This window comes from Pelophylax lessonae (assembly GCF_965119305.1).
Source record: "Pelophylax lessonae genome assembly, chromosome: 8".
Taxonomy (NCBI): Eukaryota; Metazoa; Chordata; class Amphibia; order Anura; family Ranidae; genus Pelophylax; species Pelophylax lessonae.
Window position 1 is genome coordinate 215238249 of NC_138775.1, and position 14692 is coordinate 215252940.

A 14692-nucleotide genomic window follows, 5' to 3' on the forward strand; every position below is an offset into this window, starting at 1 on the left:
AAAATGGAGTACAGGTGGCCAGAAGCTGCAGAAAGAAGGTATTTTTTGAAGCACCTTAGCTCTGCATACTCCTGATCCCTGTCTGCGAACCATGAGCTGGTTTTAGAAGTTGGACATCTAGGGAACAAAAATAGATTTTCTAAAAGCATCCATTTATAAAGGTGCTGGTATCAGAGATTAAATATAGTAGAAAAAACCTGTTGCATTTCCCAGAGTTGGTGAGTGGTTGGTGAACTGGCTTGTAGTGTCCTCCTAGCACCTAAGCAAACATAAAGGTGAAGGAAAACTGTCAGCTCAATCTTCTGCAATGAATGAATTTATTAATCCAGGTGTAGTACAAAAAATGTTTTATTTGAAGTGACATAATGAAAGGCGAGGTGGTGGAGGGACAGTATGCTTCACTTTGCATGCTTTCTTATGTGGGAAACTAAGGTGGAATCTGCTTCGGGTTTTCTGGGTCACCTTGACAGGGTGAGATCTGAACTGGGTTTTGCTTCCCACTTGTGACCAGTAGGTAAGATAAATAGGGAAGGGCTGGAGCAAGGGTTGCTCTGGCCTGGGACTCAGGAAGCTACCCTGAGTTAGAGCTACATGTGGAAATCTCTCTGTAATGCCAGCCATAGATGGTGCGATCTTCTTTCCTGCAGGAAATCACTAGATTCCTGCATTAACACAGTCAGTGTAGATGGGGGAATCCCTATGTGAAGCTATTGTGTTCTCCCGACGTTGGGGCATGGGGAGCCGTCTTTACCGGGAGAACATACAGTGATTATTGCTAGCGGCTATAACCGTTGGCAATAATCTGCATAAAAATCAGACATGCTGGTTGTACCCAAGTTGATTGATCGATCTTCTTGGGTACAATCACCCTGCTCATAGTGGAGTGCAAAGAAAGGTTGTAAACGGCGCTACCTGGTGCAAATAAATATTTAGATAAAGATAAAGTGCAATCTCTTATAATCCATATTAAAATGAGGGGGTGTGTCCCATAAAACCAAAGGAATAAAGATATATACACTGTGTATCAAGTGATTATAAATAAATTAACCTGGTATGTGATGGATAAAACCCAGAAAGTGCTAAAGTGCAACAAATAAATAGCATAGACAGTGTTTTTTATTTATTGTGATATACAAATAATAAAATCATCAACTGTGAGAAAAAAACAAATATTGGTGAGTACTTCTGGCAATGTTACTGTCAAGGGTGCAGCATGCCAGTAGAAACCATTTAAGTGAAAAAAGGTGAAGTCAGGGATTTAACCCTAGTGAAAATAAACCAACAAAAAGAAAACCAGCTGCAATCACCTGTGTGACCACTAGGTGTCGCGCTGTATATACAACCTGCCCTAAGCAAATGTTCAGGCAAGATGGATCCTCACAGGTCCCCTCTCCACAATCAGCCAAGCACCAATTGGCGAATATCCATATGGGGGGAAGAAGAAAGGGGGAGCCTCGTGAAGTATACAATCATAAACTGCAGTGAAAAGAACGTAGCATCCACTCACTGTATGGAGCCGTGGTAGCTGCCTCGCATCAGTTGCAATCGCCGGGAAGCTTCCGCGTTCCACGGCGGTAGAGTCTCAAACCGGAAGTGACGCTGTGATGCAATGGACCCGCCCTACGCGTTTCGTCATCGACGTCTGCTGGAGCGGCCGCTTGATTGTATACTTCACGAGGCTCCCCCTTTCTTCTTCCCCCCATATGGATATTCGCCAATTGGTGCTTGGCTGATTGTGGAGAGGGGACCTGTGAGGATCCATCTTGCCTGAACATTTGCTTAGGGCAGGTTGTATATACAGCGCGACACCTAGTGGTCACACAGGTGATTGCAGCTGGTTTTCTTTTTGTTGGTTTATTTTCACTAGGGTTAAATCCCTGACTTCACCTTTTTTCACTTAAATGGTTTCTACTGGCATGCTGCACCCTTGACAGTAACATTGCCAGAAGTACTCACCAATATTTGTTTTTTTCTCACAGTTGATGATTTTATTATTTGTATATCACAATAAATAAAAAACACTGTCTATGCTATTTATTTGTTGCACTTTAGCACTTTCTGGGTTTTATCCATCACATACCAGGTTAATTTATTTATAATCACTTGATACACAGTGTATATATCTTTATTCCTTTGGTTTTATGGGACACACCCCCTCATTTTAATATGGATTATAAGAGATTGCACTTTATCTTTATCTAAATATTTATTTGCACCAGGTAGCGCCGTTTACAACCTTTCTTTGCACTCCACTAATTTCTTGACCCCTTTTGGGGTTTGGTTGTTGGCCGCTTACACCTGTTACTCCTTCACGCTTCACCGCACACTCCATAGCGCTGGTCAATTCCTGCTTTTATATATTTTTTTATATATTTATATACACCCTGCTCATAGATGGTTCCAATCTCAATCAGTCCCTGTTGAACCAGCCAAGATTTGAACCGTGTATAGCTGGCTTAAGAGAAAAAAAACATTCTGGGAATGCTTGTTTTGTGTTGGTGACTGGGAGAAGCCCTTCACTTCTGAGAGATGAATCTGTATTGTTGAGTTAGTGCCTTGATGGCAAGGCCTTTTTTTCTGTTTTTTTTCTTTTGCGTGCAACCTTTTCCCCACTTCAGCTCCGGGAACATTTACCCCCGTTCATGACAGGGCCATTTTGTGCGATATGGCACTGCATTAATTTAATTGACAATTGTGCAGTAGTGCGACAATGTACCCCAAAAAAATGTATGTCCTTTTTTTCCCCACAAATAGAGCTTTCTATTAGTGGTATTTGATCACCTCTGTGGTTTTTATTTTTTTGTGCTTTAAACAAAAAATTACTGTCAATTTAAAAAAAAAAAAAAAAAAAAAAAACAATATTTTTTAACTTTCTGCTATAAAACATATCCAAGAAAAAATGTAAAAATGTAAAAACGAATTTCTTCATCAATTTAGACCAATATTTATTCTGCTACATTTTTTTGGTAAAAAAATCCCACTAAGCGTATATTGATTGGTTTGCGCAAAAGTTATAGCATCCACAAATTCTTGGATATATTTCTGGAATTTTTATTTATTTATACTAGTAATGACAGCAGTCAGCGACTTATAGTGGGACTGCGATATTACGGTGGACAAATCGGACAATAACTGACACTTTTAACACTTTATAGGAACCAATGACATTAATACAGTGATCAGTGCTAAACATATGTACTGTCACTGTACTCATGACACTGGGTGAGAAGGGGTTAACATCAGGGGGCAGTTAAAGGGTTAACTGTGCCTTGCCAGTGTTTTTATTAGTGGAAGGCATAGATCGGTGTCCCTGCTTTACAGGAACACAGGATCCATGCCTTCTGTACTGACAGAACAGCAATCTGCCTTGTTTACACAGGAAGATCGCCGTTCTACCTGTGTACCGAACGATCTGTGGTTCCCACAGACATCGAGTCCGAGGGACTCGCTGATCAGCTCCCACTGTGTAAAATCACAGCGGAAGCGAGCTACCGGCAGTGCGTACTCGCACCCGATACCCAGCATTGCAGGGGTCAAACTGCTAAAGGGCTGTTGGCAAAGTTTGGTTAAATAAAGCTGACTACAAGTCAGAATTTTAAGAAAAGACCTGCTGTTTAGACTGTCTTTTTCCAGAGGAAGGTGATCCACACTTGAGCTAGCCCCCCCACTAATCTTTCAGAAAATCTTTTGTGCTTCCCACAAACTTGGTGTAATCTATTCTTACTAGGAGTTTCAGACCTGAAACCTGTTAGGCCCCTTGCACATGATACTCCTATTTGAGCATCTACTTTTTCAGACATTTTTTTTTCCGTATGTATTTCAGCGTATTTTCGTGCAAATGCACGAAAACTTATTCTCGCGTTCTTATTCTGCACAATATGTAAATGGACATTTGCGCACATGTGCGCAATCACACGTGTTTCTGCGCATAAGGCGTAAATTATTATTTTTTTTACTGAAGAATGCACGGCGCTTGTATACATAGGCACATTACAAATAATGGGCTGTACTTTAGCTCAGTAAAAAAAAAAAAAAAAGCTGTACTGAGTTTTTTCAAGCTGCAGTGTGCAAGAGGCCTTATGGGTAAGTATTCCTAAAGTTGCACTTGTTGCACTGGAAAAGACATGGGACTAAATCCAATGGCACTTGGAGGTGACTGTTACATATAAAACTTATCTTCACTGATATGTTATCTTTGCTCCAGTGAGTCTCTGCAGCAACATAAACTTCTGCTGTCCTATTTTCCAATGGTCACGCTAATTCCTGCATCGGTCAAACAATGCATTGTCCAATAAACAAGACTAAAATGCAAAATCTTTAGAAATCTGTCAGCCTTTCCACTTTCCACAAGAATACCTTGAACAAACCCTTTTTTCTGCTAATGTTTACAGAAAATGCCTCCAAATATGAATTAGTCAGCTAAAAAATAAATGATTAGAGCAAAATCAGTGTGCCCTCTCGCACAGGGTGAGGTCAATAATGTCCAACAATAATGTCCAACACTTTTAACACCTCTACCCTTAGCCCCCAATTGTTACTAAACCCCCAAGTGTTACTGAGCCCAGGACCCTTCATTCACTTTATCTAGTTTTTTGCAGTACACATACACAGAACATGGAAAAACCATTATTTTAGAAAATATAAACTGCTAAATACCTTTTCTCATTAGCAGTATATAGCAGTCTTGTGACTTCTATCAGTGCCTGGTTAAAGCTTGTAGGAAGAGTTTTCATCCAGCACTGGCTGTACTATCAGGATGCAGGACCCCTGACCCTCTGTGCTAATTGGCCCTGGGCTGATCACATGCACCCTTCCAAGAAAAAAAAACTCTCTAGCAATACAGACCAAAACTGAGCATGTGCAGCCTGACTTAACCTCCCTGGCGGTATGATTCTTTTGGATTTTAGGTGCTGAAAGCGGTACCATTATTTTGCATGTAATTCTTGTGAATGAGCAGCCCAAACCAACTGTATACATTTATTATATATATTTTATATATATATATGTATGTATACATATATTATGTATACATATATTATATATATATATATATATATATATATATATATATATATATATATACACACGTATATATACGTATATGTATATATATATATATATATATATATATATATATATATATATATATATATATATATATATATATATATATATATATATATATATATATATATATATATATATATTAAAAAAGAGTAGCGCAACCATGCAAAAGAAATGACTATTAAATATGGAGACAATCCATAAATAAAAATGGGGGTTTAGTCCCACCATATGGCCATATCGTGCTCAAGCCCACCACTGCGTCAAAGTACCCCATTATCAGTGGGTCTTACACTATCCATAGAAAAGGGGTGAATCCAGCCTCTCCAACCCTTGGAGACAACACTCCTTGCTGGGATGGATGTGCTAATGCACTACAAAGGACTCCTCCTGTATCTACTTGATGGTGGACTCTGATAGAGTACAGGTGTGTGTGGGGGGTGGGATGCTCAACCACAGAAGTCTGGTCAGACTGAATACATAATAAACAAGCAAAAAATTGGGGGAGCAAGCCCTGAACATGTATATCTAAAGCCGGTGCAGCTATGGACCAAGCAACATGTATATTAAAAAAAATAGCGCAACCATGCAAAAGAAATGACTATTAAATATGGAGACAATCCATAAATAAAAATGGGGGTTTAGTCCCACCATATGGCCATATCGTGCTCAAGCCCACCATTATCAAAGTCCCCCATTAATATATTATTATATATATATATATATATATATATATATATATATAATGTATACAGTTGGTTTGGGCTGCTCATTCACAAGAATTACGTGTATATATATATGTATATATATATATATATACTGTATATATATATATATATATATATATATATATATATATATATGTATATATATATATATATATATATATATATATATATATACATATATTTACATAAAAAGTACAGTAAAACTGCAGGAAAGGGTACTGGGGGGGCAATGTAATGTGATTTTATTTTATTTTGAACGGTATCAGTGTGTTTGGTGCATTTTACATTTGAATTTGCCGCCGGTTCCACCCCCCGGCGGACGTCACGTCGCCAGAGACGGAAGCCGGGGCTCGCAGACGATCGGGAGAGAGCTCCGCCGCCGCATACCGCTCGCAGTCTTCGCTGGATCCCGGAGAAAAGGTAAGTAAAACCTCTTCCAGCATCCAGCGATCTTCTTAGCGCTACCCCGAGTGTGACTCAGGGTTACCGCTTTTGGCTCTAAAATCTTACCCTGAGTCACACTCGGGAATACCGCTAGGAAGGTTAAGTAACTGTCCAATCTGGGCATGTTATGGGGACAATGCGAGAAGGGGAGGATCTGTGCATACAGGATCAAACAGCCTTTTTACACAATGCAGAGGATTAACCCCTTAGGTTCCGCAGTGAGTAAAACTAGCATGCTTTACTGCATATACAGACTGATTTTACTATTTTGGGTTTAGTAGCACTTTAACTATGCATTTTTCTACATGTTTTTCCAGCACAAAACCGTGAGTCTTGCTTGCCATGTTTGGGGTGCCATTACCAATGAATGGCACTGCAAACACATCATGCATTTTTTGCGCAATTTGTAAACAAAAGCAAAACTTCACAACTTTTAGTAGGCTCAAAGACTACATAAGTGTGAATGCAGTTTAAATGTGATAGTTATGTGTCACTTATCTCTACCTATGTCAGTGGTCAGGGAGAGTGAAGCTTAGCTGATGAATCTTTACAAAAATATATCACTAATAGCAATTAGACTGTTTAGGCTGTGCATGAATCAGATTATGAATTATAATTTCACTGTTTACATATTTGGGTAAGTAAAGTTTTACTTTAAGGCTCCGTTCACACCTGAATGATTTGAATCCCGTGTGGAAAGGTTGCGATTCTGCCTATGATTCCAAATCGCAGGAGGCATGTGCGATGCCATTACTTCTTAATGGTACCCCGATTGCGCAATAAATCCCATTGCAATTGCAGCAAATTGCAATGCGCTTCGCTCAAAAGAAGCTCCTGCTTCTTTTTGAGCATCAAGCCCCGCATGTTGCAATTTTCCGCGGTTGCAATTGTGGCAAAATCGCGGCGCGATTGGGGTGCCAATAGGAAGTAATGGCATTGCACAAGCGTCCTGAGATTTGGAATTGAGGCCAGAATCACCGCGATTCTGCCCGCAATCCAGATTGCTCAGGTGTGAACCAAGCCTAAAGTATAAAGAATTTACTTATTACTATTTTAATTAATTTCTTTTACATTTCAAACTTAATGCTTTCTTATTATTTTCTTTTCTTTTTTTTTATTTGTTTTTTGCAGACTCATTTCTTCTTGATGATATTGACTGTAATTCTAACCATCATAGCATTTATCATGATCTTTGTTGAGGCTGCTGGATGGAGTGGGGTATGTATTTTCTACTTTCCTAATTCAAACCCTTTTCGTTTTGGATTAGTTTGAAAGTTCACTGCCAGTAAGCATTTCAGTGTATCTAAACCAAAAGACAAAATAGTAATACATTGCAAGTTACTAGTTCATAAATAAGGTGCTTGCAATAGTGTTGTTATTTAGGTTTGTTCCCTTTTATTTTGCTTCCAGTATATTTCACAAGAAGTGTGAAGGACAGGGTATGGCAGTTCTGGCAGGATCAACAGATATTTTCTGTAATCGCTAAAAATTACAGTATCTCCTCTTGAAAAAAAAAAATAAAAATAAAAATACACCTACCATATCTAACGACTAGTAAACTGCAATATATTAAACTGTCATTCTTGGGATAATGGGATTAGATATACTTTAATAGCAGATCCAAACTGAGCCACGGTTTTTCCTGGTGATTTGCCAGCCATAAAATATTGTAGTGTTTCCCTTGGTGAAGCCAAACGCACTTTTTTTTTTTTTTTTTTTTGCGCATTTTTGCGCTTTCTTGTGTGTCAACATTTAGGACATTCTGTTATTTTTAATTGGCTTCCCTATGGATTAGAAACATGCAGAAAGGATACCTGCACCATGTTAAGAATCGTACCTCAGTTTTGGAACATGAACACATTTGCAAGGTTCGCGGGTTCTGCACGTTTACAAAGGGGCAGCGTGTTTGTCTGTGTTGCAGGAAAGCACACAATTTTGCACTGATTACTACAGCACACTGATGTGAATGAAGCATTAGTTACTAGCAATTGTAATAATAATATTGTTATGCAGGTGCAGTTAAATGTATCCCTATCACTATATTATCTATGTTTATGTATAAGAATATTTAAAGGGTTGTCAGGAAGTCTCTAATCACTAATAATTGTAGGAACAGTAAAAAAAAAAATATTCCTGCAAATTGCAGTGTTATAGACCAAGGTTCTTCTCCTATTCAACTGCAAAGACTGAAAAGTTCTGTTACTGACACCCTGAATATTGTGACATTGTCAGTAAATATTTGTGGCCTCATACACATTTCTTTATACTAGCCTATTAAATCATACAAAACTGCCTATTATACAAAACAAAACTGATATTTCTGGTTTTTACAGATACTGGGTAGACAACCCCTTTGGCTCAGTAACAGCATTCCTTTAACATGGTCTTTACACCCGGGGGCAGGAAAGAATGCTTGATTATGTGACCACTATGATTGTCTAGGACAGTGGTCATATGGCCAGGAGGTAGTTCCGCCGGTCCCATCATTACTAGAGACAGCTTGGTTACTGTGCTGGAGGCAATTTACTTATCAATACCTCTGTGCTTGAATTACTGGCTCTGCATACCTGCAGTGTTGTGGGCATTATAAGATGTTCCCTCTCTCCCTGTTTGATACCATATTATAGAGATTGCAATGGTGGATGGAAACGTCCTAAGTTTCTGGGAGGAGTCAGCCTTGAAAGCAGGGTGATCTTTATGTTTCAGAATCTGAAACATATAGGAAGATAGGAATGACTCCATGTACGGGGTATTTAACTACATGTATAACATTACTTTTCCTTTTTTAGTTCTGACACTCTAGCTTAAATATCCTAATTAGTTACATAAGCATATGATAGCATAGAAATAACTGAACATTGTTATTCTTTAGGACGCAGGGGCCCATCCTGTTCTCGGGTGCATTGTAATGATCTTGTCCTTCTTCCAACCAATTGTTGCGATGTTCCGTCCAGACCCAAAGAGCAAAAGGTAAATGTTTTAATCCTCTGACTCTGCTAAATTCCCATGGTTATCGTAATAGCCTAAAGCTGGGTTCCCACTAGTGCGATGGGGGAAACTCTGTGAATCCTGTGCGGGAACCTCAATCAAAGATGGTTCCCACTGACGTCTGCGAACCGCTGCTGGTCTCAATGTAAACGTAACCACTTTCCGGAAACTGACGTACCTGTATAATTACCCAATAATTCTAGCAAAAGACTTACTCTGCAAGTCTGAACTGGTAACCATTAAAATTTTTAAAACGTCGCCTATGGAGATTTTTAAGTATCGTAGTTTGTCACCATTCCACCAGTGTGCACAATTTTAAACCGTAACATGTCTATTTTCTCGGCGTAACCTCATCTTTCACAATACACAAAAAAATTGGGCTAACTTTAATGTTTTTTTTTAAATTCAGTGAAGTGTATTTTTCCAAAAAAATTGCGTTTTGAAAGACCGCTGCGCAAATACCACGTTACAAAAATATTCCAATGACCGCCATTTTATTCTACACAGTCTGTGCTAAAGGAAAAGAAAATATATATATATATATATATATATATGCGTATATAATGTTCGGGGATTCTAAGTAATTTACTAGCAAAATGACTGATTTTAACTTGTAAACAACATGTGTCAGAAATAGGCTTGGTCCTTAAGTGGTTAATGAACCCTCAAATGGTTTGCAGATTGCAGTGCGAACTGTGAAATAGTACAGGAATTGGATTGCAAAAAAGGTCCTGCATCATTTTGGTCTGAATGTTATGCAAATTCATTGCATTGCATTGAAACCGCATGTGATTTGCACTGCAATGCAGAGTAAATCACATACAATGGGGGAGATATACTAAAACTGGTGCAGCTGTGTATAGTAACCAATCAGCTTCCAGGTTTTATTGTCAAAGCTTAATTGAACAAGCTGAAGTTAGAAGCTGATTGGTTACTATGCACAGCTGCACCAGATTCTGATTGCATCTGTTTTAGTAAATCCCCCCCAATGTCTCTGTTCACACCAGTGTGAACCCAGCCTAAATGAAAAGAAAATGTTTTAAAGGATGTAAACATTGTTACAACAATAGCACCTGCATTCCATGTTTATATCTTGGTAAATGCAATATGAGAAAGCTAAATAAAATATAAATTTAACATAAGCTGATAGCCAACCAAGCCTCACTCCAAACACACTCACTTATATTGTAAATGTATACATGCTCAAATATATTGCAGATACAATAATTTCATGGTAGAAATTGGCAATCAGTTAAAATGTTCTGGCTGGCTCATAACCTAGCAAAAAATACTTTGGGGGTATTGTGAGGTCCCCTAACATGTGTCATAGAGCATTACAGGCTCAACTATGGAAGCTCAAAGCTGTAGCCATATTATATAGGCAGTGGCGTATTTAGGTTTTGTGCTGCTCTAGGCCCGAATAAACTTGTGCACCCCCTAATTTAAATACGACCCACCCCTTCATGTAAAGGCCACACCCCTTCCTGTTTCTGACCCGTTCTGTCATCTGTTAACCACAGACCACAACCACAGTGTATCAGTGCCCATCAGCATAGCCTCATCAGTTCCCATAAGTTCAGCCTCATCAGTGCCCATCAGTGCAGCCTCATCAGTGCAGCATATCAATGTAGCCTCATCAGTGGCCATCAGTGCAGCCTATCAGTGCAGCCTAAGAAATTTGGACTTGTGTTTGCTGCCACTGATTGTAATTATAGGAATATTTCACTTATTTGTATAATGACTAGGACGTCCAGAGTCATTATACAAATAGAGTGAAATAATCAGTGGCAGCAAACACAAGTCCAAATATCTTATAAAATAGGAGTAATCTTACTAATCCAGTGACATATTGCGATAGCACATATGAGGTGAGCAGGTCCAAAATATTATTGCCATCATATACAAATCAAAGTCTTAATTGTATATGATGCAATTCAATATGCTCGCTCAAGGACAAGGAAGTTTAAAGAAATTAAATTATATTATTGACATGATGCCTGCCATACCTGGGGTGGAGGAGGGTAGGCAGAGCATTAGGGAGTGCCACACTTATTAGCATTGGCGGCCGGTGGGCCAGTTGAATTAAGTGTGGTTGGTGGCCTGCGGTCTGTTCGAATGTCCTCACCGGCCGGTATTATCATACTGGCAAGTAGCAGTGTGACCGCTTTATGGGGGTGCCAGACTGATTTGCCTCCTAGACCCTGCCCTCTAGCCCAATTCGCCCCATAAGACTGGCACTATACTAAAAGTGTAGCGCAAGCTTGCGGGGACCCTTTTTCGTGCGGGAGCAGGGAGGAGGCTGTTTTTTTTTTTTTTTTTTTTTGTGCGGGGTGCAGCTTTTTTGCTGCCCCCCTGGAAAGTGCTACCCTAGGCCTCTGCCTCGTTGGCCTAGGCCAAGATACAGCACTGTATATAGGTGATATTAGTAGATAAGCTGGGGCACAGTTTGAAAGCCAAACATCCTGCAAATTACTCAGTAAAAGGGGTGCAAGCTGGGCTCAAGTCAGTGATCTTTTTAGAAACTTAAGAGGAAACGACTGTTAGAAACAGCCTCCACGTACAATTCTGCAACATCTTTTTCCTCTAAATTATAGGCAAAAAAGGAAGGAAGCTGTGGTTGAACTATAGTTGAGTGTTATTCTTATTACAGACCTTGGTATTGTGCCAGTACATCAGACCAGCTTATCTTTGTAAAAGTTTCATATTGTAACAAAGGACAATTTAATATTATTACCTTATTTAAGGGATCAGAGGCCCTGTATAGTAGGCGAGTCCCTGCTACACCCAAAAAGCAGGATAGATGGTACTTTAAAAAAAAAAAAGCAATTTGAGATGCAGCAGTTTAGTAATTGAATAATAAATGTTGATTATCTGTCAGTGTAAGGCTAATATTATAATTTACTGCTAATTTTACTGTGGGTTTTGTCCGTTTTTAACTACCTCAATACTGGGCACTTAAACCCCCTTCCTTCCCAGACCAATTTTCAGCTTTTAGCGCTGTTGCATTTTGAATGACAATTGCGCGGTCATGCAACACTGTACCTAAACCAAATTTGTGTAATTTTTTCCCCACAAATAGAGCTTTCTTTTGGTGATATTTGATCACCGCCAGGTTTTTTCTTTTTTGGTGCACAAATAAAAAAAGACCGAAAAGTTTGGGGAAAAAAAAAAAGTTTTTTTGTTTAGGTTATAAAATTTTGTAAATAGATACATTTTTTCCTGCACTGATGAGGCCGCACTGACAGGCACTGATGAGGAGACACTGATGGAGTGGCACTGATGGGGTGGCACTGATCGGGTGGCACTGATATGCAGCACTGATAGGTAGCACTGATATGCAGCACTGATGGGCACTAATATGTGGCACTGATAGATAGCACTGATATGCAGCATTGGTGGGCACTGATAGGCAGCGCTGATGGGCACTGATCGGCAGCACTGATGGGCACTGATCGGCAGCACTGATGGGCACTGATCAGCAGCACTGATGGGCACTGATAGGTGGCACTGATCGGCACTGATGGGCGGCACTGATCGGCACTGATGGGCGGCACTGATGGGCACTGATAGGCAGCACTGGTGGGCAATAATGGGCACTGGTGGGCGGCACTGATAGCTGGCAATAATGGGCAATGGTGGGCAGCACTGATAGATGGCATTGGTGGGCAGCACTGATAGGGAGGGTACCACTGGCAGGCTCTCTGAGCCCTGTTTGCCATCCCTGGTGGCCATCCCTGGTGGTCATGGGTGGGCACTGGGCATCCCTGGTTGTCTAGTGGCATCCCCCCCCCCCAGGGCTGCACTGGTAATCAATGTTCTGATTACCAGCACAGACCCCCCCCTGTGATCAGTGAGTAATTAGAAATACTCACTGATCCCCCCCGGCTGCAGAACAGACCCTTTCTTCTTCTCCTCACTGACAGGATCTGTCAGGAGGAGAAGAGATCGAAGCCATTACAACGGCTGTGTTTACATTACATGACGGCTGTGATAGGACACAGCCGTCATGTGATCAGGAGGGCCAATCACAGGGCCCTCCTGCTGCATCTTGTTGCTCTGTGTCCGAGGGACACAGGCACATCGAGATCGCGCCGATGCGCGTGCCCGCGGCGGCGCGATCTCTCTCCTTCTGAAGGACGTTCCGGAACGTCCGATCAGAAGGATGAGACTCCCACCCGGCCGTATATGTACAATGGCCGGGTGGGAGGTGGTTAATAATTACTATTAGTATGTAGGGGAAAGTAGTGCCAAGGACTCCTGACTCCATGGGGTTGATTTATTAAAGGCGAATAGACTGTGCACTTTGCACTTGCAGTTGCTCCAGAGCTTAGTAAATGGGGTAAAGCCTCATTTGTCAAAGAATACCCCATCATGTGCAAGGGAAATAAAAAAAACACAATTTTGGCCTGTACATGATTGGATGATGGAAGTTAGAAGAGCCTCTGCTCATTCACTAAACTCTAGAGCAACTGCTCATGCAGTGTGCAACTGCACTTTGCAAAGTTCACAGTTTTTCTGCCTTTCGTAACTCAACCCCCATGCATTTAGTGGAGAAATTTAAAGTCAAACTATAGCCTTGACTTTAGTAAAGAGTAGCATAAAGTGATGTTTTTTATAACAATCACACATTGGACTACGGCTTTGTACCTACTGATTAAAAGAATATCCTGTTAATAAAATCAATTTAGATGCGTCATAGCATATACTATATACATAAAATATGGTATCTGCTGGTATCTAACGATTTAAGAATAAAAAGCGCACCCCTGCCCTCTGGGAATCACTAGATTGTGACCACTTCTCCAAAGATGTCCTTCTCCCCACATGTCTTGATTATACATTATCATGCATATTTTCTTCAAGAAACAGGTTTAATAAGTATATCTCTCCAACCATTTAAACCTTAAACCCTTTTCCACTATTGACATGATTAGCAATCAATTCCAATTTGTTTGGAGTTTTTTTGTTTGGCACAAAAGCTTCTCTCTTATCACTAATGTAAGATTATGGTAAACAAGAAAAGTATAGGGTTTCTGTTTGCCAAACTATTATATCTATTCCAGTTATTTCCCATCACCAGATAGTGCTACAAAGAAGATACTTGTTAAACACAGAGAAGGGAGGGACTTTATCTCTAAATCATATATTACTAGGTGTTACTAATGTGGGTGATTTAGGGGCCCGTGTACATTTTTGCTGTACGTTAACATGCACTATGTTAACGTACGATAATGTGAATTGCCTTAGGGCAGCACATTGAAATATATAGGCTTAGAATGCACAAAATTGTGTGTTGCAATGCACTGCAAAGCGCTACAGTGTGCTGCATGCAGGTGCGTTGACCTACAGTGTTGGGGTGCCATTCAAAATGAAAGACACATTAACTCATGTATTGCCCAACAGGCATGTTAATGCATCACAATAGGATAAATGCGCTGTCAATGGTCTCTAAAAATACAAAAAAAAAG

The 14692-nt window shown here is 40.0% G+C and overlaps 1 protein-coding gene across 1 annotated transcript in view; it reads left to right on the forward strand.

The window, feature by feature from the left end:
- Positions 1 to 14692, forward strand: part of LOC309561256 (putative ferric-chelate reductase 1) — a 118920-nt gene that overhangs the window by 76998 nt on the left and 27230 nt on the right. The window contains exons 11-12 of the mRNA XM_082265056.1: positions 7368 to 7454; positions 9109 to 9206. Of these exons, the coding sequence (XP_082121182.1) occupies positions 7368 to 7454; positions 9109 to 9206 (185 nt within the window). The remainder of the gene's footprint in view (positions 1 to 7367; positions 7455 to 9108; positions 9207 to 14692) is intronic.